The sequence below is a fragment of the Wickerhamiella sorbophila genome (assembly GCF_002251995.1).
Source record: "Wickerhamiella sorbophila strain DS02 chromosome Unknown contig2, whole genome shotgun sequence".
NCBI lineage: Eukaryota > Fungi > Ascomycota > Dipodascomycetes > Dipodascales > Trichomonascaceae > Wickerhamiella > Wickerhamiella sorbophila.
Window position 1 is genome coordinate 835,096 of NW_020194005.1, and position 24,473 is coordinate 859,568.

General features: G+C 51.0%; 18 protein-coding genes across 18 annotated transcripts; 10 read left to right on the forward strand and 8 right to left on the reverse strand.

Moving 5' to 3' along the window:
* Window positions 1-21: 21 nt before the first annotated feature.
* Window positions 22-558, forward strand: B9G98_03757 (54S ribosomal protein L12, mitochondrial; the record flags this gene model as incomplete). The annotated part of the gene is made up of 1 exon (XM_024810314.1): window positions 22-558. The coding sequence occupies one exon, from the start codon at window positions 22-24 to the stop codon at window positions 556-558; it is 537 nt and encodes a 178-aa protein (XP_024666082.1).
* Window positions 559-598: 40 nt separating this feature from the next.
* On the reverse strand, window positions 599-1,195 carry B9G98_03758 (hypothetical protein; the record flags this gene model as incomplete). Its single annotated transcript, XM_024810315.1, has 1 exon — window positions 599-1,195. The coding sequence occupies one exon, from the start codon at window positions 1,193-1,195 to the stop codon at window positions 599-601; it is 597 nt and encodes a 198-aa protein (XP_024666083.1).
* Window positions 1,196-1,396: 201 nt separating this feature from the next.
* B9G98_03759 (54S ribosomal protein MRP49, mitochondrial) lies at window positions 1,397-1,792 on the forward strand (the record flags this gene model as incomplete). Its single annotated transcript, XM_024810316.1, has 1 exon — window positions 1,397-1,792. One exon carries the CDS (start codon window positions 1,397-1,399, stop codon window positions 1,790-1,792), a length of 396 nt encoding a protein of 131 aa, XP_024666084.1.
* A 54-nt stretch (window positions 1,793-1,846) lies between these two features.
* On the reverse strand, window positions 1,847-3,408 carry B9G98_03760 (Cell cycle serine/threonine-protein kinase hsk1; the record flags this gene model as incomplete). The annotated part of the gene is made up of 2 exons (XM_024810317.1): window positions 1,847-2,174; window positions 2,231-3,408. 2 exons carry the CDS (start codon window positions 3,406-3,408, stop codon window positions 1,847-1,849), a joined length of 1,506 nt encoding a protein of 501 aa, XP_024666085.1.
* A 371-nt stretch (window positions 3,409-3,779) lies between these two features.
* On the forward strand, window positions 3,780-4,394 carry B9G98_03761 (putative membrane protein C17A5.08; the record flags this gene model as incomplete). The annotated part of the gene is made up of 1 exon (XM_024810318.1): window positions 3,780-4,394. The coding sequence occupies one exon, from the start codon at window positions 3,780-3,782 to the stop codon at window positions 4,392-4,394; it is 615 nt and encodes a 204-aa protein (XP_024666086.1).
* Window positions 4,395-4,448: 54 nt separating this feature from the next.
* Window positions 4,449-6,158, reverse strand: B9G98_03762 (SWI/SNF complex subunit SWI3; the record flags this gene model as incomplete). Its single annotated transcript, XM_024810319.1, has 1 exon — window positions 4,449-6,158. The coding sequence occupies one exon, from the start codon at window positions 6,156-6,158 to the stop codon at window positions 4,449-4,451; it is 1,710 nt and encodes a 569-aa protein (XP_024666087.1).
* A 444-nt stretch (window positions 6,159-6,602) lies between these two features.
* On the forward strand, window positions 6,603-7,214 carry B9G98_03763 (Peroxisomal membrane protein 2; the record flags this gene model as incomplete). The annotated part of the gene is made up of 1 exon (XM_024810320.1): window positions 6,603-7,214. One exon carries the CDS (start codon window positions 6,603-6,605, stop codon window positions 7,212-7,214), a length of 612 nt encoding a protein of 203 aa, XP_024666088.1.
* Window positions 7,215-7,230: 16 nt separating this feature from the next.
* B9G98_03764 (hypothetical protein) lies at window positions 7,231-8,098 on the reverse strand (the record flags this gene model as incomplete). Its single annotated transcript, XM_024810321.1, has 2 exons — window positions 7,231-7,604; window positions 7,636-8,098. 2 exons carry the CDS (start codon window positions 8,096-8,098, stop codon window positions 7,231-7,233), a joined length of 837 nt encoding a protein of 278 aa, XP_024666089.1.
* Window positions 8,099-8,380: 282 nt separating this feature from the next.
* B9G98_03765 (ATP synthase subunit e, mitochondrial) lies at window positions 8,381-8,702 on the forward strand (the record flags this gene model as incomplete). Its single annotated transcript, XM_024810322.1, has 2 exons — window positions 8,381-8,401; window positions 8,448-8,702. 2 exons carry the CDS (start codon window positions 8,381-8,383, stop codon window positions 8,700-8,702), a joined length of 276 nt encoding a protein of 91 aa, XP_024666090.1.
* A 49-nt stretch (window positions 8,703-8,751) lies between these two features.
* On the reverse strand, window positions 8,752-9,840 carry B9G98_03766 (54S ribosomal protein L35, mitochondrial; the record flags this gene model as incomplete). The annotated part of the gene is made up of 1 exon (XM_024810323.1): window positions 8,752-9,840. One exon carries the CDS (start codon window positions 9,838-9,840, stop codon window positions 8,752-8,754), a length of 1,089 nt encoding a protein of 362 aa, XP_024666091.1.
* A 186-nt stretch (window positions 9,841-10,026) lies between these two features.
* On the forward strand, window positions 10,027-11,139 carry B9G98_03767 (Protein OS-9; the record flags this gene model as incomplete). The annotated part of the gene is made up of 1 exon (XM_024810324.1): window positions 10,027-11,139. The coding sequence occupies one exon, from the start codon at window positions 10,027-10,029 to the stop codon at window positions 11,137-11,139; it is 1,113 nt and encodes a 370-aa protein (XP_024666092.1).
* A 128-nt stretch (window positions 11,140-11,267) lies between these two features.
* Window positions 11,268-14,369, reverse strand: B9G98_03768 (Transcriptional activator SPT7; the record flags this gene model as incomplete). Its single annotated transcript, XM_024810325.1, has 1 exon — window positions 11,268-14,369. One exon carries the CDS (start codon window positions 14,367-14,369, stop codon window positions 11,268-11,270), a length of 3,102 nt encoding a protein of 1,033 aa, XP_024666093.1.
* A 229-nt stretch (window positions 14,370-14,598) lies between these two features.
* On the reverse strand, window positions 14,599-15,267 carry B9G98_03769 (C-8 sterol isomerase; the record flags this gene model as incomplete). The annotated part of the gene is made up of 1 exon (XM_024810326.1): window positions 14,599-15,267. One exon carries the CDS (start codon window positions 15,265-15,267, stop codon window positions 14,599-14,601), a length of 669 nt encoding a protein of 222 aa, XP_024666094.1.
* A 512-nt stretch (window positions 15,268-15,779) lies between these two features.
* Window positions 15,780-18,005, forward strand: B9G98_03770 (putative U3 small nucleolar RNA-associated protein 13; the record flags this gene model as incomplete). The annotated part of the gene is made up of 1 exon (XM_024810327.1): window positions 15,780-18,005. One exon carries the CDS (start codon window positions 15,780-15,782, stop codon window positions 18,003-18,005), a length of 2,226 nt encoding a protein of 741 aa, XP_024666095.1.
* A 1,002-nt stretch (window positions 18,006-19,007) lies between these two features.
* B9G98_03771 (M-phase inducer phosphatase) lies at window positions 19,008-20,799 on the forward strand (the record flags this gene model as incomplete). Its single annotated transcript, XM_024810328.1, has 2 exons — window positions 19,008-19,017; window positions 19,370-20,799. 2 exons carry the CDS (start codon window positions 19,008-19,010, stop codon window positions 20,797-20,799), a joined length of 1,440 nt encoding a protein of 479 aa, XP_024666096.1.
* Window positions 20,800-20,844: 45 nt separating this feature from the next.
* B9G98_03772 (hypothetical protein) lies at window positions 20,845-21,411 on the reverse strand (the record flags this gene model as incomplete). Its single annotated transcript, XM_024810329.1, has 1 exon — window positions 20,845-21,411. One exon carries the CDS (start codon window positions 21,409-21,411, stop codon window positions 20,845-20,847), a length of 567 nt encoding a protein of 188 aa, XP_024666097.1.
* Window positions 21,412-21,440: 29 nt separating this feature from the next.
* Window positions 21,441-23,165, forward strand: B9G98_03773 (Protein transport protein SEC39; the record flags this gene model as incomplete). Its single annotated transcript, XM_024810330.1, has 1 exon — window positions 21,441-23,165. The coding sequence occupies one exon, from the start codon at window positions 21,441-21,443 to the stop codon at window positions 23,163-23,165; it is 1,725 nt and encodes a 574-aa protein (XP_024666098.1).
* A 57-nt stretch (window positions 23,166-23,222) lies between these two features.
* B9G98_03774 (DNA polymerase delta small subunit) lies at window positions 23,223-24,470 on the forward strand (the record flags this gene model as incomplete). The annotated part of the gene is made up of 1 exon (XM_024810331.1): window positions 23,223-24,470. The coding sequence occupies one exon, from the start codon at window positions 23,223-23,225 to the stop codon at window positions 24,468-24,470; it is 1,248 nt and encodes a 415-aa protein (XP_024666099.1).
* Between the last annotated feature and the right edge of the window lie 3 nt (window positions 24,471-24,473).

A 24,473-nucleotide genomic window follows, 5' to 3' on the forward strand; every position in this document is an offset into this window, starting at 1 on the left:
ATCCTTCACCAAACGCAAATAATGTTGGCAGTTAAGCGGACTATTTTGAGCGCTCCCGTAGCTATTGCTATTGCACGACCTGCTGTTCGCACCTGTGCGCTGTCGTTTGCTCGTTTTAACTCCACTGCGGCCGAGCCTGCCGCCGCCTCTGAGGTTTCGCCCAAGATCTCTGCCATTGTTGATGAGATCTCCAAGCTCACTATTCTCGAAACCTCTACGCTGGTTTCCGAACTCAAGAGCCGCCTGAACATTCCCGATATCGCCATGCCTGCTGGCGGTGCTGCTGCGGCTGCTCCTGCCGCCGCTCCCGTAGAGGAGGAGGCTGCTGCCCCTGTCGAGGAGAAGATGATTTTCAACATCAAGCTTGAGTCTTTCGATGCCAAGTCCAAGCCCAAGGTCATCAAGGAGGTCAAGAACCTGCTTGGTCTCAGTCTCGTCGAGTCCAAGAAGCTGGTCGAGTCTGCACCCAAAATGCTCAAGGAGAACGTTCCCAAGGAGGATGCCGACAAGATTAAGGAAACTATCGAGGCTCTTGGTGGCAAGATCGCCTTGGAGTAAAAAAGGGCTTTTGTTTAAACTGTATATACTGTCCAGTCGGCTAATCTAGCTTTAAACTGCTTGGTTTGTTCTCTGTAAGGGCAACGTAGCGAGTGATAAAGTCGGCCAGCGACAAGCTCACTCGGTCTACCGCAGCTCTCGCAGTGGTATCTTCTTCGCTCACGGCGGTGTACAGCGAGACGGTGTCGGCAACAACTCTTTCCAGCAGAGCCACCAGCAGGTCGTGTCTTAGCGTGCTTCGGGCGTGGCTGATGGTATCAATGAGCTGAGCCTCTGCTGGGGTATGACGGGTTAGCGACGGGCTCTGGTAGCCGACAGAGATGCTGGTCGACCGGCTCGACAATTTCACCGGCTGCAGGCTCGTGTTTGGTGACCCCCGCGAGCTGGAAAACGACACATCATCGGCGCTCAAGGCAGCAAGACTGCTTAGCCGTTTTTGGATTTCGCGTAATTGCTTGACCTTGGGGCCCTCTGTCCGGAACGAGCCCTCGTCGCCCGCGCTTGTGTCAAACGAGGCGAGCTCCTCCACTGCGTCATTCGTAAATAGCCGCTTCGGTGGTGTGGAGCACAGCGGCGACCCGTACATATCAAGAATACTATCCCCTTCGGGGGTTGTATCTGGGTCTGGAGCGGCCATGGTGGTGCTATTCAGCTCGTAATCCAACCGCAAATGCTAATGAAACTATCAACCTGCCGCCCTCTAATTGTGCAGTTAAACGTGCAGCCCGTAATCTGTGTTGATGAGTCAGCATGAATTTTCGGGTTTCTTTTTTGCCAGACTTGAAAAGTCGATTATTAATCTGGAGGGTTGGCGCTTTTTTAGTGAAAAGTTGTGCAAATGTCGACAAACAAGATCCTGCCAAAGGGAGTGAAGAAACAGCTCCAAAGACTAAACACTCTCACAACAGGTCCTGGTGCTTTGACTCTGCCCAAGTCACTCACCCGCGTCGACCTTATGTTCCAAAAGTCCGTTAAAGAGCAGGGCATTGGGGCCAAGCAGTTCTGGCGCCAGTACTTGCCGCCCATCCAGTTCTACAATCCGGACGTTGTGATTTCAGTACGGCGGTTTGAAGACGCCTCCCAGCGTCCTCTGCTCACTCTGGAGTACGCTGAAGGTAACAAAAAGGAGATCCCGATCGCTACAAAGTCTGCCGAGGAGGTGCTTGAGATTCTAGTGAAAGAGGGCGCCGAGAAGGTCGCCAAACCCGTAGAACTTGGTGTTGCCGAGTATTAAAATGGACGGAGGGGGGAGGTCCCTATTATGTATATAAATTATGTGTGAGGAGGATCAGTAGTCCACCTCTAATTGGTTTGTAGGAACAGGACGATTCAAAGATGTGTATTTTGTGGTTAATCGTTGCCGCTCAGCAGCAATCTGCCGTTCGATGCTGGCCTCGTCAAGCCCTTCGTCTTCAAGCTTGTCTCGGAGATCGAACAGGGCAGATTCGATTTTTCGCGCCTGTTCATGCGCTGAAATGCTGGGATCGTGGGGTCGTTCGCTTTTTATTGCCGATGCAATGAGTTTGTCCGCTTCTGCAGCGGCGGCTCGTTCGGTTTGCTTGCGTTCATAAACTCCTTCGGTTCGCTTGGCAGCTTGGTTGCTCTGAATGTACCCGCTGGTTCCAGTTCCCCTTACGGAACCAAGACCTACTCTGTTGTAGGACATTCGGACGTCGTAGACGGACTATGGGGCGCTGGTAGTGCTGTCTTTGTGGTCAGGGGGCGAGAACGGCCAGTCAAGAAGTCGTGACGTAATGCGTCGCGGGCACTTGGACGAGTTCTGAAATCAGGATCAAGAAGTTTTGAAAGCAGATCAATCGCCGCTGTCTCATCCGAGCCCATCATCTCCTCGGGTGTCCGCCGAATATGATTGCACCAGTCCAGGAACTGAGGGAATGCGTGACCAGACTCTCTAATGGTTGGGATAGTCGTTTCGAAGACACAGCCGTGCAAAAGCGCACATTTTTGCATCTTGACCCGGCCGAAAATTGTCGCCACCTCGACAATTGCCTCGCTGTCGTCCAGCGAGTTGAAAAACGGGAACCGTTTGGACAAAAACATCAGTAAAATAACCCCTGCCGCCCATATGTCAATTTTAGTAGTCTGGGCATTGCATTTGAACAAAACCTCTGGTGCGCGGAAGCCTCGAGTACCTGCTCGATTAGCTCTACGTCCAGGACGGGGGTCATCTTTACGATAGCCGGCTTGGACTTGTGGATTCACATAAGTGGCCTCCCATCCGCCGCTGGTGCACGGGCAGGTTCCGCCAGCCGTCCAGAATTCGGCGAGGCCAAAGTCGACAAGAACACCACGGTTGGTTTCAGTGTTGAATAAAAAGTTGGTGGGCTTGATATCGCGGTGAATAACGCCATTGTCATGGCAGTACTGCAGGCCCTTTAAAAGTTCAACCATGTAGTCCCGCACCAAGTCCATATCTCCAGAGCGGTAAATACAGCGAAAGTCCGTGTGCTTGACGTACTGCATGACCACTAAAACCTGGTCGCCGTCGCGCAGCGCGGTAATGACGCGGGCGACGTGAGCAGAGTCTGAGAGTGTGGCTAAAATTTCCAACTCGTTTGCGATACGCAAGGGCGCCGAAGTGACGTGGATTCGCTTAACCGCAACCACAGACGGGTCCGAGAGGGTTTCCGTCATTTTGGATTCCCATCGGTTGTCGAAATGGTCGCGAAGAAGATCGACCGCAGTGTACACACAGGAAAACGTTCCTTCACCGATCTTGTCCAAAAGAAAAAACTTTTCCGGAAGGTTAAAGAACGTCTCTTCGAGAGTGGTTATTTCTTTCACCACTTCGGGGTCCTGCGATCGGTTATGATCGACCATTGTCGCCATTGAGTGAGGTCGCGTTCGTGGTGTGGATTACTGTGATTGGGACGACTCTGGTGGTTTTGCGGGTGCTGGTGGTTTCGGGTGGTTTAGAGAAATGCAGATTTACGCCGCGAAAATCTTCTGCTTTAGAGCGTTTAGGTACGTAGCTATGCTTTTTGATTCTCACACGTCACGAGGCGGGGCGCGTCGGCAGCAGGCCGGTCGCTCGGGCTCACACTTTTTTTTTCGTTGCCCCTGCCAACTGGCACTGTGGGACCATCTAGTGATTGAACCGGGCATCGGACCTGAGATCCTCCACCTGCTCTAGAGCACTTTTTCGCAGTGTCCGCTTACCCCATAAAAATACCCAAACTCCCAGTTTGTCATTTACACGTATGTTCTGGTTAGTGTTGGCAATCCTGAGTTTTTGCGCTTCGGCGTTCCCTGTGACCGTGCAGGTGCCTGCAAACGAGCGGTCGTGCTTCTACGTTCAGTCTGACCACGTCAACTCGAAGGCATCGATGTCGTTTGTCGTGCTGAGCGGCGGCTCCTTTGATATCGACGTGACGGTGCGACGGCCCAACGGCAACGTGGTCGAGCAGCTGTCCAAGAGCTCTGGAGACGAGATTGCTTTCACTACCACCGAGGTCGGCGAGTACGAGCTGTGCTTTTACAACGAAATGTCCACTTTTGCCGACAAGAAGGTCGAGTTTGACTTCAACATCGACACCAGTGCCCTGCGCGCCGAGCTGCCTAAGGCTATTGATCTTGGCGCCAACGACGACGTCGAGCGTCATATCGACAACCTCGATGCTCGTTTCGCGGAGCTTTCCCGCTCTCTCCAGTACTACAAGGCCCGTATTACCCGTAACCAGAGCACGGTCAGCTCTACCCACGAACGTGTTTGGTGGTTCTCTCTCATCGAGCTTGGCCTGGTGGTTGCCATGGCTGTTCTTAATGTCACGGTTGTGCAACTCTTCTTCAAGGGGTCGCGTAAGACTCTGGTTTAAACCAAAAAAAAAAACGATAAAAGTAACATCACTATAATTAACAAAAGATACTCTCTAAGCAGACCACGTCTTGAACGTAGCTTTGTTCGAGATACTGTACGGTTCCACCTCGTCGGAATCAGGAGCTGGACTATAAGCAAAGACCGGCCGAGAAGCCGAGCTTCCGCGGGCCTCAGCGATCAGTCTTGCCGACTCTTCACTGTTGCCTGCTTCGGCGGCATCCATCGCCTTTTGTAGTAGCGTATCGACTCTTTCAAGCGACCGTCGGTGGGTAAGTCTGTCGAGGAACAGCAGTTCGCGCTCGCGGTCAATTTCGCGCCTTTCGGTGTCCAGAGCTGCCTCCATCATCTCGAGCTTGGACAGCTTAAGTTTCAACAGTTCCAGCTGGCCCTCGACAATTTTGGTGTATTGAGCAAACATTTGCCGTTCAGTATAGTTGGCAAATACATTTGCCCGTCCCGCTGTCAGCGCTAAACTAGTAGCCACTGGATCAGCTTCTTGTTTGATGTCTGGGTTACGTTCGGCCTGGACCTTTTTGATTGCGTCGGTAGCCGACTTCACCAGCTCAGGGTCAGCCAGCCCACTCAAGAACGCCAGCACGCTTGTTACGGGATTTTCGGCCTGCGAAAACGGAATGTGTGTGGTGTTGTACTTGAGGGGCCCTAGCTCTTCACAGAATCGGTCTTCGGTATTTTGTTGAACAAACTTCAGAGCAACCGCGGACTTGTCGCGGCCTACTTCTGCGGCTATAGCATCCCAGTCGTTCGGGTGCTTTTGCACGGCCTCCAGCAGCCGGAGAATATCTTCTTTGGTCCAGTCGTCTTCCAGCTCCTTTTTGATCATACCGTCACCAACTTTGGGTAGAGCGGCTGCTTCTGATGAGCTCACTCCACTGCGGACACCCCCGCTGATATTTTGGTCAAACATGTTCTCTTCGCCGTTGGCTTTAGGCATCAAATTAGGGTCCTCTGTCCCCTTATAGATCTGGAACGGGAACATGCCTCTTGGTGTGTCGTGTTTTACTTGCCAATGGCCCGTGAACGGTGGGCTCACGGTAGTCGGTCGGGCCTCAATAGCCACCTGGTAGTTGATAAGGCCCCATTTTTCCAGAAATTGATGGAGCCGCATAATTGCGCATGCGTCGCCAACCAGGTTTCGTCGACAAGCCGTAACCGAGAGATACTCCAACGGATTCAGCCGATAAGCGTTGATCATAAAGTTACGGTATTTGACAAAGACCTGCGGCGTCTTTGACTTGTTGCGGGAGTTGAAGTACTCGGGCAGGGACTCGCGCTCGATCTCGGAGATTTTCGTCATGGAGAACCAGGCTGCGTAAGATGGAATTACAACCGTGTGTGTCTGATCGGCGTAATCTACAATGTTTGTTTCGGGCTCTTCCTCCTTCTGCTCAACCGCGCCCTGGTTCTCACTTGTTTCGCCAGGCCCTTGCTCAACCTCAATAGGCTCGGGTTGTTCGCTGGCAGTAGGAGCGTCCGCGAGCATGGCAGATCCCTTGCCTTCCGACGAAGCCGGCACAGTCTCACCCGTCAGCGGCGGAATAGGCTCTTCTTTCACCTCTGGAGGCTGGCTGTCGTGGGGGGGTCCGTCGTCCACAGACACCGTCGGCGAACGCAGCTCTGGAATATGGGCGTCCGCAAGAGCACCCTCAATGTCCATATCCATAACGTTATCGTCGAACTGTCCAGCCAAGTCATTGTTCTGCACAGAGCCGTCAAACGCGTCACCCGCCATATCGTCGCTCATGCTGCTGACGTGATGATGGACACTTTCCGGATTTGGCGGGAGGTTTTGGCCATGATGACTAGTCAAGCTTTTGGTCTCCCACTGCGCTAGTCAGCCCGCCCCAGGGACGGGTTATTCCCCGGGCCCCTGCAGCTCGTGCTTGGCTGCGAAGCTCGTTTTTCGGCTTGGGGCGAGCGGAGAACTGGGCAGGGGAGGCAGGCGGAATGCAGAAGAAACAGAGTTCGCGGCAGCCTCAATTCCCGGCAACACGTGCCGTGCGGGGCCTGAAGTCAGCAGCAATGCGCCCTCTGTGCCGCCAGACACTATAATTCAACAACTGGCTACTACCCTCGGGGTCGGCCGTCGACTGTCTTGATACTTGTCCCTCATTACATAAGCGGAGTTGGGGGGGAGGGACTATAAATTCTACCCCGCTTTCCTGAGATTAATCTCTGTGTCACCAGAATGTTGTCTAAACCGGACCCTACAGAATTGCTGCAAAACTACCTGGTTGCACTCAATCTCAATCCCGTTAGGACGAAGGGCTGCACTTCAGCCGTGCTCAATGCCCTTGGTGAGCTTATCGCGTCCATTATCGCCAAGGACAAGGATCCCAGCACTGGCAGCTATCTGAGTCCGCGTATTGTGAAAATGGGTCTGTACGGCCTGTTCGTGTCTGGTCCTTTGTCGCACTACCTGCTGGATATGCTGCAGCGGGCGTTCAAGGGCCGCACATCCGGCACCGCCAAGCTCCTGCAGATTCTCGCCAGCATGACGATTATTTCGCCCATCACAAACACGGTGTTCCTGGTGTTTATGGCCATCTTTGCCGGCGCCCGCACCCCTGAGCAGATCTACGCATCCTGGAAGCTCACCATCTTGCCGGTCATGCGCTCCACGTGGTGCACCTCGCCTTTCCTCATGGCCTTTGCCCAGAAGTACGTTCCCAAGTTCGCGTGGACTCCTTTCTTCTCGCTGTTTGCCTTCTTCCTCTCCACCTACAACAATGTTCAGGTCAAGCGTCGCCGGAAGGCTCTGCTTGAGGAGCAACAACGCAAGCACAATAAGCAAGAGTAACTTCGTATAAAACGAATTAATGTACTGTTCGTGTCTTAGAGAATCCGTAAACAACTGCAATACTTGTCAACAGAGCCAGGGTAAACCAGGGGTATAGTGCGCTGAACACCAGCACGGCTATGATTTTCACGGTGGCTAGCGCTCGTTCGCTTTGCCCAATCCGATAGGCCCAGTCAAGAAGAAAAATACCAAAAACTACTACAATCTTAGCCACAAGAACCGGCACGTTCACATCTTGTTGCGACGTTTGTCGCACTAGCTCCCGCAGCTCCTCCAACACTAGGTCTTTCTCCTTCGCCTTGGGCTTGGGCTTGGGCGTTGGCGGTTCCGCAGACTCCGCCGGTGGACTAGATTCTGCCGGCTTGGACGCGCAAACATGTCGCCGAAATCCTGGATACGACATGTTATTGTTGTGCCTTACCTCCGCCGGCGCTCAGCAAAATAAACGCAATTGGGATCAGGTACCAATATTTGACCACAAAGCTTTTTTCTTTCACAGGAGCCTCTTCGGCTGTTTCTCCGGTAGCAATGGCTTGAGGCTTCTTGGGGATCGGCCTGGCAATGGCTGTGGCTGAGCCCACTTCTCCTTGGAGCTCACCGGGCATTGCGCTCACTCGAAGGTGATTTTGCGAATCAGCAATTATGCTATACCTTTCCCGGAGATTCTCCTCCAAATTAAATACGTGCTGGCACTCGAAATTACCGTTTTCCTCGATTCCAGCACATGCCAAGCCACTAGAAGGCAAGCTAGAAGCGCCGGAGGGAATAAATGTCCATGAATTACCATCCCAGCTGATGCGTCCTCTTGGAATAAGCTCGTTGTTCACCCGCACCGTCACCGACAGCGCCAGAGCGGCCGCTATCCACAGGAACGTCAACAGCATCAGGTCTTCAAGCAACGAGGTACGTAATCAGCGAGGGTCCTATGAGGCCTTTCTAGAGCCCGAATTTCTGCCGAGTGTTTATTGCATAATGCTAGAGTGATTCGAATTGTTCTGTTGACTCAAGTACTAGCCCGACTCAACCTCTTGGAAATCACTGCAATCAACCACATGCCCCGTCCCTCCCCCGGCTCTAGGGTACGGGCAAGGCCTTCCTCCAACTTTACCGGCTTACATGATATGACGAAAACAATTTTCAATTCTGCTTAGAATATCATTTCACCAATGGCATCCCCTATTTTCAACGTAGGTATTTTCGACAACAAAACAACGAGCAGAAACTAACACAAAGGTCGCTAGATGGACATTCTTTGCCAGCGGCATTGTCTACGGATTTGTACACAACTCTAAGCTCTCTGGCGAGGCCAAGGCCAAGGAGGCCCAGGCCGAGTTCGACCACAAGGCCAAGCTCATCGAGCAGGCCAGAGCCGAATGGCGCAAGTTGCACCCCAAAAAGGAGTCTGCCACTGCATCTCTTGATTTGGAGAACCCCAACTTCGATATTGCCAAGTACATCGAACAGAGCGTCGAGCAGCTCAAGGCTTAATCAACACTCTAGCTAGCTTAAAATCAGACTCGTTTGTCTCTATATACATTTACTTGGAAGGAGTTTCGACGAACTTCTCCCACTTTTGCCGGTGTCGCACGTGTAAAAGTGCCTCTTCGGGCTTTGCGGTCCGGGCGCGGAAGTACACACTGCCAGGGCCCAAGCCGTATTTGGCGCGAATAAAGTCCGTGGTCAGATCGTAGCGGACTCGCCACATGTGGGCGCCAACGGCTTCTAGGTTATTAGCACCAGCAAACTGACGGATGTCAAAGCCCTCGCGGGAGATCTCAGCTCCTTCCACCCGCGCGGGCTGGCGGAATACCCAAACGCAGAATCGCTGGGCCGGGGCATTTTTCTCGGGGTGCGGCGGCAGATAATCAGCAAGCTCTGTCGCCTGGGCAAAGTCAACCTCGGGGGCATCATTAGAAATACGAATGTTCACAGCCGCGTAGTGCAACAGCGTCTTGAAGCTGTCGTTCTCCAAGTCGGGCACGTCAGGGTTGACAATAACAACAGAGTAGAGGCTATCCTTAGCAATAGGCTCAAACTCCTGGATAGAAATCCTAGGACGACGCTCGCAGACCTCGTTCGACAAAAAGCTGCCTGGCTCAAAGCTCGACATAGTCGGAGTAACAAACTGTACATCTACCTGAGCCCGGGGATCCAGCGTAGGCATGGTGTCGGGAATCACATGGTGCTGCTCAAGACGCTGCATAAGAATAAGCATCTCCTTGGCAGCCCACTCTGTGCGAGATAAATATCTGTAGATGGGTTCGTTCAAATCAACCGAGTCTTTCACCATGAAGTTGAAGCGCACCTCAGGGTTGTGAAATTCAGACTTGACGAGATGATGCTCGAGATTCTTGGCCAGCTCGGCACGCTGCTCCTCACCAGTCGCAGATTTAAGCTCTTTCTCGACCTCTCCAGCCGCTGATTTGTGGTTCGCAGCCTCCTTGTCAACGATCTCTTTGGCAAGCGAGAACGCCTCATTAATCCCCTCAGGCGAGACGTAACGAGACCGCGCCCAGCGGCTTCGTAGCGTGGGAGGCCCCGTCTTGGGCACTCCGTTCAAAACAGCATCCCGAATGCGCTGATTCCGGATCTGTAGCCCGGCCGCTCTCACAATGGAGTTTTTCATTATTTGGGAACGAAATTTGTCAACCGCTTTTATCATCGAGGATGTTAGGTGCTTAACACCCCTTTGCAAATATCCGCCCGGTTTTCCAGCTCTTTCTGCTCCAGATTGCAAAAATCAAGTTTCCAAAATGCCTGAGGTACAAGTCTTGTGTCCGGCGTCGTGTCGTCTTCCACTTCTCCCGATTACATGACGTTGGCATTTCTGGCTGTGGTGCCGCTAGTCGCCGCTCACCTGGATAAGGCGTTTATGTCTCCTCAAATATTGAATGCGTCTCCGAAATTCGAGATCAAATATGTGGACTCATTGAGTCCGACAGAACCGGTGGAAACCGTCGAAATGATGCTACGTGGACATCGTTACAGCTGCCAGATCCCGCTGAACACTGTTGATCAGTTTGACACTCTGCCAATCGATGAAGACAAGGTCATGGCGCAAGCTGTGGATGTTTTGAACGAAAAAGATTGGTGCAGATTCAAGCTAGATGGCTACTGGGGGTACCGGTATTGCGTGGGCGGGGATTTGTTGCAGTTTGTACCCGAGTGGCAGAGTAAAGAGTATTTCGTGATTTCCAAAAAACATTACAACTATACTCTTGGCCAGGCCACTGACAATGTGACTCTAGGACGTAAGAATGGTTTAACCTACCTCAAAACCGAGTATGCAAACGGAACCGTCTGTGATCTGACGGGAGAGCCTCGCAAGGCAGATATTATTTATTATTGCGACACAGAAGCAAAAGAGATTATTGTAAAGTCCATTCACGAAGTTGCGAGCTGTGAGTACGAGGCATATATTGCTCGGCCGGAGCTTTGTTCGATACCGGAGTTTGTTCTAGAGAGCCGCAGAAATACTATCAACTGTGTTGATCTCGACATGGAGTATGAAGAGGTGGTTAATGAGGACCAGGACGAAACTGAAGAGGCCCAAGATCAAGCTCAAGTTGCCGACAATCTCGAAGTTCAAGACCAGGCTGTTTTCGAACCGGGTGTTGATCGCCTGGCTGACGCTGAAAACGAACTGACCCACGATGCTCGGCCTGATGCCCAGCCTGATGCTCGGCCTGAAGATCCCCAGCCTGATGATGCTAACCCTGAAGATGCCCACCCTAAAGATATCCACTCTGAAGATATCCACCCTGAAGATATTCAGCCTGAAGATCCCCAGCCTCAAGTAATTTTCAGGGAAATCCAAGAGCCAAAGGATAGTGAAAGTGAAGTCCAGGTAACGGAATCGACCCTTGAAAGTAATACTCAAAATGAAGCGAAGCATCAAGCCGATGTCAATCACGACGACCCTTAGGAACTGTAGCGACGATAGGTCGAAGATACTTCAAAAGAATCGGATGGCGAGTGCAGCCAAATCTACCTCAGGACACAATGCCTGAGCAAAACTAATCGTGCGATCAAAAGCGGCTAAACTTAAAAATACTACATAAACTCACCAAACGTCTCGAACGCATTGACCGCCAAGTCAATATCTTCACCTTCAACGTCTCTCGATTGGGAGTCCTGCCGCTGTAACAGCAGTCCGTGGTCAACAGTGTTATTGAACGAGTCTGACATGGACGGCATCTCTGTGCTCGACAAGTCTGGTAAATTGCCAGTGAGGTCGTCTATTTTGGATAAATCATCGATCTTGGGCTCCTCAATGCGCTCAGGTTTATCAAACGCTTTGCTCACAGGCCGGGCTTTGACAAGAATCTTTCCTGTAGCGGGGATTCTGGGCCGTCCTCTTTGCCGTGGTTGACGATCATCCTCAACCAAATCAGGCGTCTTAGCAAATATATCCGTAAAGTACGCTCGAACGATGCCTGGAAGCCTGCTAATAGACTCTGGGGTAAGCGGTGGGTAGTCTGGAACAAGCTGGACTCTTGAAGGGGTATGGCTGACACCTGCCAATGCGACATTGGCGGTGACTTTCTGCTGCAACAAGTGGAAAGGGACTGCAATATTCCCCACTCCCAGCTCCTTGTCGATCCCCAGCTCCTTGAACCCGAAATAATCGTCACCCAGCTCATTCGAGAATTCACCGAGCACAAATTGATCTGAGCCATCGACAAACTGGTCGTCTTTATAATTAGCGAGCGTGGGTCTAAGCATATCAGCCAACAAGGATCCAAACTTATTCTTCATGGTCTCAAGCTTGCGGCCGATCTTTACAACATCGTCCGTCATGTAACGCACCAATGTATCAGGCCGCGAGATACCCATTGAGCGGAAACTGTGAACAAGTCTGTCTTCAGGACTTGCCGTAGCTTCATAATCGTCCAAAGAATCCTTGTATAGTCGCGCCAGGTTGGTCATGTAGTCGCCAGCAATCTCTGTCAACGTATCAAGGGCAGTAAGCTGACTGCTCTCGAAGCCAGTGTGCATAGCGATTTTGGCTACAGATCGCCGTAGGCCACTCACAGACGCTGGTCTGTAAAGCGGTTCTGCAAGAGGTAGCCTTGACGAAACGTCTTCTTCCGGCTCGGTGATCTCAGCATACTCGGGCGGTTGCATTTGGGCTGCGACGGTCGAACCTGACTGCAAATCTCGAATAAGGTTGATTCGGGCACAAAGCTTGCGGATTGCCTGCATCTTGTTCAGGTTCCGATTATAAATAGAGCAAAACTTACCTCGAGAAATGTACCGGCTAGCAGGGAGATTCTCCAGGAGGGGAATTGGCGGCTCAGGGTCCTCGGGATGAGGCGGCGGCGGCAGACCATTAGCCACGTCGTACTCCGTCAAAACCGCCTCTTCATCATTATTAAGTCCACGATGGCTAGCTGCGAGCTGATGAACACTCTTTACTGCCATTTCTTGTACTTCTAAAAACCTGGCCATGTCATGCGGCTTTCGCAATGGCACGTGGGCCTCGGGGTCAATTCCATCGGGCCCAAACAAACAATAGCGCTGATACAGATAGTTTGTTCGCTGCTTCATGTAAGCCTTTGTCCAGATCACCGATTCCAAGTCGTCTGGTTCTTGTGATCTTGCTAAAAGCTCGCTGTCGTCCTCAGCTTCTGGTGTACCGGGTGCAGGAGTGTCTTCAACAGTCTCGGCTTCAGTAACACCTGCACCAGAGGCAACTGACATAGTGGGGCTTTGCACAGGAGCCACAGAATCGGTGCGGGCAGTTGCATTCCCGTCGGACGACGGTCTCGAGGATTCACTATCGGGTTCTTCCTTGACTACAGCTTCAGCGGTCGGTGTTCCAGAAGCTAATTTTGGTTCTGAAGGAGGCTGTTCGGGCTCACCATCCTTGTTAAGCTTGCGTTTGACGCCTTTCGCACCTTTTCCACGAACCTCATCAGTCTGATCCTGCTCAGCTTGAGCCTCAGCTTGAGCCTCAGCCTCTACTTCAGCACGATCCCGAACTGCAATATCGGGAATTAATGGCGCCAGCGCCACGGTCTTTTTACGCATTGCAATCGCGTGCGCTCGTAAGAAATGTTTTGGATCCGAGTTGTAGGTCAAACAGTTTGACCAGATCAGCATCAAATCATCTATAAACTCCTTTTTGGAATTGTATTGTAGCCCCTTGAGTTTTTTCATCACCGTGTTTAGGTCCATGGGAGTTGTAATGATATCGTAGTAGTTTGGAGCATCCCGCTTGTTCACTCGATTAAGAAAGGCAGTTGAGTGCTCTGTGGTTGCTCTCAAATCCTGTACTACCCTTTCACAAGCCTCGTAAAGCTCTTCCTGGCCAACACGGTCTTCATTTGCCCATTTAGAGCGATTTTTACGCACATCACTGATGAGATTCCGAAGCTCGACGTCAGTCAGTCCAAGCTCGTCGCGTTTATTATCAATCGTTGAGAGTAAATGCTTGAGACTGAGGTTTGCTGCTCCGAACTGAGCAGTGGATGCCAGTCTCTCAATGCTTGATTTACTGCCTGCCTCCGTTTCGGCATCCATCTGCCGGTTAGAATCTTGGAGCTTCTTGAATCTCAAAACGCTCTCCCGATCTGTTTCGAAGGTATGGTACATCTTGTGGTAGTTTAGCAACGTTTCGCGATGCGCGTGCATATCTGGTTCTGCCTCCTCCTCGACTTTGGCGATTAGCACGGAAGGCACTGTCTCTGGAGCAGGCTCGGGCTCTTCGTCGTCATCGTATTCATCGTCATAATCTTCATCACTATTCCTTTTGATTGCTGTAGTCCCAAGGCCATTAGCTGTGCTTCCGTCCAATAAGGACGGCGAAATATCCTCGGGAGTCGCATAGTTGTACATGACAGAAATAGATCTCTCGTAAAGCATGTACCTAACTCTGAACGCCAGACTTACTGGATCAAGATTCACAGTAGATACCGAGGGAGATTCGGAAGATGTCTCGGATTGAGGTATCACAGACTCGGTCACCTGAAGTTGGCAAGCGATCTTACCATCCAAGAACAGGGCCCACGTTTCCGGCCCTGCTTCCAGCGCCTCTTGGAAGAGTTTGTGTTCATGAGCTGTTAAGAAGCTACGCCAGCTGTCACGCTGCTCAATTTCGCGCGCAAGCTGGCCTAAACGCTCGGCACTGCCTGATGCCCACAAGCTGGTCATCATGTCAGCTAGGTAGACACAGTTGGGACTTGCAAGATACAAGTAGACTATGAAAAAAGCCCGAGAGCGAGCAGAATAGAGCGGGTCTTTCGAGCAGAGCACGTAGATTACAAAAGTTAGAGCTACAATTCCATAAAAAGCAGCGCACGGCTCGCAGGTGCAAATGCGGGACCTGGCCAGAGCGTGGTTTCGCGGGGTTGGCGTCCGCCCCGCTAGAGCTATATCACATTTAGATCTTGCCCTTGAGGATATTGCCAAACATGTGCTTAGCGGTGAGCACACAGGTCTGAGCAAACGAAGCGACATCCAAGGTGGACGTCAATACCTCGATCATGCCGAAAGGAAGCATTGAGGGAATGTAGCCTTGGGCGAGCTCTAGAGCAAAGCTGCCAGCAGGAATAGAGTACTGCTTGTTCACACCGTAGGGCATGTGGTGCTGGTCGCCAGGGAGGTACTTTTCTGCAATGCTGGCGTTAGGCCGCGCTGCATACTGGACACCATGGAGGATAGTGAAATAATCGTCGGCGAAATGGGTACCAGTGTGACCCTCGGTGCCAATTGCAGAGCCGAAGAAAATCAGGTACTCGGTCAGAGACGCGTGCAGAATGATCATTGAGCCCATTGCGTTACCGGCGTTGTTGAAAACCCAGTCTTCAGGTCTCAACTCGTCGACAATGAACTCGGGGTACTCCTTTTTCAGCAAGGTGTGGGTTTTTTCCATGATTTTCTGGGCTGGCGCATCGATGTCCAGCGATGCAAGGGCCTCCTGGCAGATCTGTTGCAGACGGACCTTGTCGAAAATATAAAAGGCAGGCAAGAATGTCAGTCTTGCATAGTCCATGACACGGACGGTCACAAACAACAAGGGCAGTATGAGCGCGAGTTTAGTCAAATTCATTGTGCACGAAAAGCTCACGAGGTTTGTGTTTAAGCAACTGAAAAGTTAGCTAATACGACACTTAGCGAGCTTAGCCCCCACGCATCTATCGGCCCGAAGTTTCCGGTTGAAATAGTCTATAGTGTTGAAATACTAAATTTAGGCTATACTTGAGCGTTGTTTTGTTCAAATCAGTAGTTCTGGCCAGCGTGTGACGGTTCACAATGTCAACCAAGGGGCAGACTGCCTAGACTACTTGGTAATCTATTCAACTAGCGTCCAAAGACTAGCGGAACTAGCCCCGCCTTAGCATACTCAGCAGCATCACGTTTCTAATGGGAACTACACATCTGCGTGGACCATAGTATAGACCAGAATGCCAATGCCAGAACAACGCTTTCCAAAGCAACCCGATATCAGGCTTGGAAACGCCGGATTCACACTGGTGTCAAGGTTAGGTTAGGCAGGCATAATCGAAAAAACTGGATTAGATAATTTTTTCATCACTGGACCCCGAAAAAAAAACCAACTAAATGTTGTTTAAAGCGGCAACAACTGCAGGACCAATTTATCTTGGTGGCGCAGTTTCGGCTGTGGATAATTATCTGGCCACGAGCTCGGACACCAAGGTGATTGTGTCTGATCTAGCCAGCGGTGCGATCATTCACAATATCGAAGGGGATGGAGAGCAGTTGACGGCAGTGAAGATTACCCCCGACAAATCGCTGTTAATTACCGCTTCACGGTCTTTGCAAATTCACATTTACTCTTTGGAATCCGGAAAACTCGTCAAAACATTCCACAAGGCCCATGAATCGCACATCATGACTCTTGAAGTTGATCCAACATCGACCCTTTTGGCAAGCGGTGGTGCTGAGGGCGCAGTGAAGGTATGGGATATCAGCGGTGGGTTTGTTACACACAACCTGAGAGGCCACGGTGGGATCATTACTTGCTTGAAATTCTACGGAAAATTAGGTGGATCAGATTGGAGGCTGGCGTCTGGATCAGACGATACCAAAGTTAGAGTTTGGGATCTGGTCAAATCCAAATGCATCAAAGTCCTTGAAAATCATATGGATGTCATCAGAGGCCTCGCATTCAACAGCACTGGCGAAATCTTGTTGACGGCTGGCCGTGACAAGGTGGTCAGTATTTGGAAGAACTTGGAACTCGCAGGCACTTTGGCGGTACTTGATGAGGTCGAGGCTGTGGGATTCACTGCGAGCGGAATTTACACCGCAGTTACTCGGGGACTCAAACTCTGGTCGCTGTCCACCGAAATGACCGCAGAATGGAATCTCTCTCATGACGAGTCTGCGGTAACCGATGCGGTTCGGATTGATGCCTCGCATCTTTTGGTTGTGTTGTCTGACCAGACTCTGGTGGATATTCAGCTTGGCGACGGCAAGTCAATCGAAGTGTCACGCTTCATTGGTGGAAACCACGGTGAAATTATTGATCTTGCCCCTGCTCGTTCCATGTTGGCTGTAGCCACAAACTCCCAGGATGTCCGGCTAGTGAGTCTTGACAATCCCTTGGAATTCCAGCCTTTGGTTGGCCACACCGATATTGTTTTGGCGGTTGATGTGCTTGGGCAGTGGCTGGTTTCTGCTGGAAAAGACAAAATGGCTAGACTGTGGGATTTGAAAACCGGTGAATGTAAGATTGTGTTCAGCGGCCATGCTGGCGCCGTCGGAGCTGTTGCGATCTCTCGCGTAGGTAAAGTTCCCGACTTTGTGATCACAGGGTCTCAAGATCTCACTATTAAAAAGTGGGACGCTTCTGGAAATGCCGAGTACACTCGTAAAGCACACGACAAGGATATTAACAGCCTTGATGTCTCTTCCAACAACTCTTTGTTTGTGACCGGATCTCAGGACCGTACTGCCAAGGTGTGGAGTGTCGAGACCGGTGAGGTTCTAGGTGTTTTGCGAGGCCACCGACGAGGTATCTGGAATGTCAAATTTGGCCCAGAAAACACTGTAGTCACTGCTTCTGGTGATAAAACAGTGAGACAATGGAGTTTGCATGACTACACATGCTTGAGAACCTTCGAAGGACATCTTAATTCCGTCTTGAAGGTTGTTATTTATGGTGATTATATCGCGAGTGCCGGCGGAGATGGACTGGTTAAAGTTTGGGACCCCAAGACCAACGAGGCGGTATCTACTCTGGATAATCACGAAGAGAAGGTTTGGTCATTAACGGTCGTGGACGGCCAACTTGTGTCTGGCGGCGGTGACGGTGTCATAACCGTTTGGCAAGATTACACCGAGGAAGAGCAAGCTCGGCAGGAACAGGAGCGAGAAGACCAGATTGAAAAACAACAAGAACTAGAGAACAGTGTCAGATCTGAGGAATGGGATCGGGCGATCGCTCTTGCCCTCGAGCTTAACCACCCGTTCCGTCTTCTTAAATTATTTACAGAAGTTGCCAACCATCAGGAAGCAGGATCGGTTACTGGACTAAATGACGTCGATGATGTTCTTGCTGAGCTCGACGATGCCCGTCTATACAAACTACTTGAGCGCTTACGGGACTGGAACACCAACGGCCGCACGAGCATAATTGCCCAAACGGTGCTCCATTCGATTCTGCGCAGGAAGGGCCCGCAGGAGCTAAGTCAATCCAAATACCTGGCCATTTTCCGACAAATCGCGCCATATACGCAAAGGCATTTGAATCGAAATGAAGAGCTACTAGAATCTAGCTACGCCGTCGACTATGCTCTCAAGGAAATGTCAGGACATTTGTAAAATTGTGCATACATGAAAATTACATGGGTGCATGGAGCGATTTGGCCGGACGCTTGACGCACCCGGCCCCCCACCGCTCCTCATGCAGAACAAGAATTATCTGATAAGAAAGCATAGCCGTCAATAAACTAATTTGCATTAGGATCATCGGAGGGTGCGTGGCGTGGCCTTGGCGATCGTGAAATGCCTCCGAATAGAGGTCAACGCGTCCCTGCAAAATGCCAGTGCTTGCATGCAGCCCACAGACAACCGACTACGCGCGGTCTGCGGCAGTTGCTACGAAGTTTGACAGGCAAACCCGCTCTCGAGAAAGTACAAGCGGCTCATGTGTAATATTCGCAGGGTCAAAGTTGTCGCGAAATTACCACCATTGATGGCCTATTTGCTTCCTACATTGCTCCCAACGCCTTGTGACGCACGGACGGCGATGGGTAAACAACGCGTGCATCGCGCAGGGGAAACCCGTTCGCGTTGGAGTGGTTTTAGCTAAAAAAACATAATTTTTTTTTAGAATTAGGCAAGCTACTTGAGTGCACCTTGATATGGCTCTAATTAATGGCTATTCTTTGCCAGTTCCAAAAATTTGTGGGCTCGTCGTGTTGTCAAAATCCCATTTAGCCATGTAGATCTTGGTCTCTTGCTCAGTTAGACCCGCAAGTGCATTAAAGGGGTGCCAGGGTTCAGTGCATGATGACGTACGGGAGAGCCAGACCACGCGATATAAGCGGCGTTGCGGAGTAAAAACCGGGACAATTGACTTGTGAAACTACGACCTCTAACGTTTTCTGGTACATGTGCTAAATCTAGCAGGAATTACACGGCGTGTGCTGTTTTTAAATCTGTTCCCCCCGCCCCGACGAGCCTTTTATCAGTGGTTTCCCAAGCGACTAAGTAGCTGAGTAAACCCCCAGTAGGGAAGTATCAAAACACCAGCTAAGTACAAAACTTCCTGCTTTCCGTGTGCCAAGCTGTTGCGATCTTCTTAACACTTCGGTGGGAACCATGGAAATATGTAAGTAGTTCACTTCAAGTGTGGCGCATGGGTCAATGATAATTGTACTCGAGGAATCCCTTCTAAATAGGCCAACTTTCCTGTCTGGAGCTGGACCCAGATGGTTGGCTTGGAAGAGGGCGGACTCAGTGGAACAAAACCACAGAGACAACTACCAAACTGTGTGCAGGGTGGTTTATTGGGCTCCGTTAGCGCTCAATAACGCCATGCTCATAAGTTTTTGACTTTTTTTTGCGCCGACTTGAGCATCCGAGTCTACGACAGTAGTAGCCCTTACCCTTGTAACGGTCGGACTACAACGGTCGACTCTTGGTTGATTTTGTTTTTGACCGAGCAGTATTAACAATAACAGTCTCCGAATATCCTCAGGACCACACTCCAGTTGATCGTAGAGGTCCACTAGGAATCATGGACCGACCGGTCTTTTCCCCGCTGGACTCGTCGCCCGGCTTTTTCCCCACTGGCGCTCGCTTGTTCCAGCCTCTGCCTAGGGAACCTAATGCGTCCACCAGCGGACTATCGGCGACCGATTTGGCGGCCGATATGAGCGAGAACTTTCATATTGGCAACAGATCAAAAGTGATAACACCAAGGCGAACGCTATTCCCAGTGAACAATAACAAAATGAGTTCCAAGCTCGCTGGTCGATCGCACACCTTGATGGAGCCGCCTAGCAGTTTTTTTGACAAAGAGAACGCAGTACCTCTCTGTCTTGCCGCAACAACCTCCACGCCATTACACTCCTCTGCCGAGAGCACAGGCCCGCAATTCAAACTCCCCACCAAGAAAGCGGGCGAGCTCAAATCTCTCAAAGCCCCCACCAGACAGATCATGAGCACGCCGAGCTTGCCGGCGTATGACACTAGTGGTGGTATTAGTAGCTACGATGGCAGCTCCCTGGAAGACACCTTCGACAAACATTCCTTTTTATCTGGTGAAGACATGAAACCAGCGACCACTTTACGATCGACATTCGAGAGGGCCCTCGCAGCGTCTACGGGGTGTCCTCCAGCCAAAGTTCGACGCACACAGAGTATGTTTCAGTCGACTGAGCAGTTTCTCAGCCAGCAAATGAGCCCGAGCTCACCGGTTCCTCTTCCGCCGCTCATCAACAGCTCTAGCGTTGAAGACGAGTTAAGCGAAGAGGCTACGAGCATTCTGGGCCAGCCTGGCTGTGAAATCGAGACATTCACCGTCAAACAAGACCAATTTCGACGTATCAAGCGTGAGACTTTGTGCGAGCTGCTGGATGGCAAGTACAAACATATCTATGGCCGGGTGCTGGTGATCGACTGTCGGTTCGAATACGAATACGAAGGAGGTCACATTGCCGGTGCCATCAACATCAGTTCCAAGACCCGGCTTCTGCAAGAACTGCTCTCGGATGTGCAGCGCATCAAAGGTGGCAGTAATGAGCAAACATTGCTGGTTTTCCACTGCGAGTACTCTGCGTATCGCGGACCGCTTATGGCGTCCCGCCTGCGACAGCTGGACCGAGAAATCAACCTCATACACTACCCGAAGCTCCACTATCCAGACATTGTGATCCTGGATGGCGGATACAGTCAATTCTACCAATTGCATCATACCCGCTGTGAGCCTCAGAACTACGTCGGCATGAACGACGACATCCATCGTAAAGTGTGTGAGCGCGAGCTGGATCGTTTCCGCGATACGATGCGGCTGCGCAAGTCTCCTGTCCTGCGATGCAACGAGGGCTCCCCGGGCAAGCCGTTCAAGTTTCCCGGTCTCGATCACAGCACCCCGTGCCGCCGTAAATGATATGTTGTTTTCGGGTTAATTATTATATTAATATTATGTATAGTCTCATTTCCTTGACTTTTTCACCACAGGCTCGGGGCTCATGGACTCCACCAGCGCCCGGAACTCGCTGATCTGGGTCGCCAGCGACTCAAATCGTTCGGTGCGCTCCTGGACTTGGGCTGTCAGTGCCTCGCTCTGAGCCTGCAGAGTCGCAACCTGCTGCTGTAAATTGGAGATCTTCTCGAGCTCCTGGCTCCGAGTTTGATTGAGCAAGGCAACAATCTCCTTTCCGTTGGACATCATTCGCCGGGTGCGGTCCAGGTCGGCGATCCGCTGGTCAAGCTTTTGTTTGTTGGCAAATTTCGCTTGGATTTCTTGAAACTCGCGCGATTTCTCGTCGACCACTTCATCGAGGCCTGCCAATTCCGTCCGGAGCTGCTCAATCTGCCGGAGATTGTGTTGTTTATCATTTTGGTGCGCCTGCTTCTGCAGTTCAAGCTGGCGAAGCAGATCCTCAAACTCCCCTGTCGCCAGCCACTCCTGGCCATCGAATATCGCGCTTCTTAGACTCTGGAACGTGCCGTCTGCCGTCATCATATGTCTTATTGCTTCTTCATCGCTCTTGACCATTTTGCCAGTTGCTTACTACTTTCCCCAGGATGTCTGGTGAAGATACGTTGGCGGTTGAGGAGCTTTTGGGCAAGTACTCGTATACCACGCCGTATGAGCCCGGAAGCCCATGGTCTTTGGTTGTTGCTTTGCTCCCAGAGACCGTTGAGCCGGAGAAATACGTATCCAGGCTCTTTGAAATGCCCGAGACTTCGACGGCTGGGACGCCAATAGAGACCGATCTCGGAGAGTACGTGCTCAAAGAGACCAAGTCAGTAGGGTGGGTGCCAGAGAACCACAATGGAGATTTGAGGGACTGCTTTACGCGTGTGAGGGTCCGACAAAGCGACCGCGTCTGGTCGAATTTGGATTGGCCCATAAAAACTAATTGGTATGCTGGAGCTGCCTACGTGCTGAAGCTTTACCGGAAATATCACAGTGTGCACATGAGCTTAGAGGCTTTTGAGGCTGCCACCGTCGAGTCAATGGTTGAAACCATACTAAAACACTCCTCTGTTAGTACGCTGAGCAGGGATGTCAGCTTTCTTATTTTACCTTATCTTACCTTCCATGATCGACTTGATTTACTGCAGAAATGGATCATGGACAAACCTCTGAACTACATTAAATCGTTGGCCTCTATTCATGCTCTTACTCCGACCCTCCTGCGTTTGTGTTACCTGGCGTCCAGTCGCGAATGGCGTGCAGTGAAAGATATCATTGTTCATTTGAAACCTACCTCAGAGACACCTTTATCTTTGGAAACTATTTATGAGCCTACTGCTCAATCAATAAGCTTTCTTGGGGATCTAGCTAGTGCAGCTCGCATCCTTGGAACCCTTTGTCCTCCGTCGTTCGAGGTCTTAGCGCAGTGGTCGTTTGCTACCAACGAAGTACAAAGAGGTATTTACAATTTTTATCTCAAACAAAACGACCGATGGAGTAGCATTGTCGATGATCTGCTGGTGTTACGGCGGACAATCTTCAGTAAGCTGACTGAACAAGAGATCGATAACGATATGCTAATTGGTGCTCTGCGGAAGGGCAAATACACCTTCTTGCAGACGCACAAGCTTGAGAGTCCCGAGGTGATTCAAGCAGAAGCTGCGAATATCGTTGCTGCATTCAAAGAAGGAGGCTTGGAGCGTCCAGAGTTTTCAACGGTTTTAGCCGCTCTAGATGTTGTGCCAACAGGCGCTCTGGCGTCCACAAAGAAGCAGTTCGCAGCACTAAGACTAGCACATTCCAGTTTCGGAGTTGATCCCGCTCTAGCTGTGCACTTGGCTCCAATGGATATAATAAGACGCGCACTGAAAGTCAATCCAGATGCGTACAACCGTGTAAGTGAGCTGGTCCGACTAGCCAACGAATTTGCCAAAGAAGACTTGACCGAACAGGTCAAGGAAGCTTGTATCAATGCCAGTCTTGCTAGCGCGGACTTTTCAACCGCATACAGTTTGTGTCAGGGTCTCGAGGGCCCGAACGCCTGGCTATCGTACTTGCAAGCAGCAAAGTTCATGTCCCCCCTTTGGGATTCGCGTCCCGCCGATGTGGCAGCAAAGCAAAAGTCCTTGATTGTCAAGTGTCTCCAAATATGCCCGAAATCCGATATCAGTACCGTCGCTCGCGTGTGGGAGAATCTCGAGACAGAAATCCAGCCGCAGACTGTCCAGCGTGAGCCTGCTGCCGGCCAACAGAAAACTCGCAAAAGAGACCACCTGCAAAAGTTGCTCGTCGGAGGTATCGGATGGGCAATTGGCGCTCCGTCTAACTAGTTACTACACTTTTTAATCTCCCCATATAACATTTCACCTGCAAGGTGATTATGCATCATGAGAGCTCTGTCGGAAAGCCATGAGAGTGACGCGTTCGCGGTGAGCCCGAGCTATAACCAGCAGTACGCGAACTTTTACTATATGCGTCTTCAAATGCTCAAACAGGCGGTTTCTGAGGCGGTTGATTGGGACTCCCCGCACGCCGACCGGGTTTTGGACGTGGTGCCTAACAAGAAAGTGTGGGTTGTGGGCACAATCTACCGGGAAATGAAAAACAAACCCAACATTATTGACGATCTGGTCAAAATCAACCACGGCATTACTCCTGAACACGCGGAAAAGTACACAACCCCGCAAGATCTGTTCTATATCGAAGACGAGCACGGACGTATGGCAATTGCTGGTAATGCCCTGCATCTTTCTCAGCTTGTCACTGGCTGCGTCGTTGCTATATTAGGAGCAGAAAACTCCGACGGTTTGTTTGTGGTTGAAGACGTTCGTGCCGCGGGTATAATTCCTCCCCCGGCCATTCCGTCGGGGGTTTCAGGGAAAAAAATTGCCCTTGTGTCAGGTCTGTTACTCGATAATAAGATCCAAGAGTCCCCAAAGTACCAGCTACTCGTTGATTTCTTGTCTGGGCAGTTTGGTGATGCCACAGCCGCTGGTCCTGCCTCTAATATTTGCCGGTTGGTAGTCGCTGGAGGGGTTATTGCTGCTCCACCGGCCGAACTGATTGGCTCACGAGTTCAACGGCCACAAACAGATGCGTCTGCTGTCCAGGCTTTGGGTGAGTACATTAGATCACTAGCGCTGTCAATGCCGGTACACCTCATGCCCGGTGAGGGCGATCCCACAGATATCGCCCTGCCTCAGCAGCCGTTGCATAAGGGCCTGTTTGCCGCTTCAGCAGATCTTATAAAATCTGGAGCCCTGGTGCTTGAAACTAATCCTTTGATGCTGGACATTGACGGAGTCAAGTTGCTGGGATCGTCGGGGCAGCCCGTTTCAGATCTATGTCGCTATAACGAATCAGAAGCGATTGAGCTGTTGCAGAAAACTTTAGAATGGCGACATTTGTGCCCAACAGCCCCAGATACACTTTGTTCATATCCGTTTGTGGACAATGATCCTTTTGTTGTCCAACATGCTGCCCACGTCTGTTTCGCAGGTAACCAACCCTTTTACGCATCGAAAATGGCTTTGGGCACTCGCCTCTTAACTGTCCCTGATTTCGCATCAACAGGTCAACTGGTGCTTTTGGACATGGAGTCACTGGAGACAGAGGTTGTAGCTTTTTCAGTTTAAATC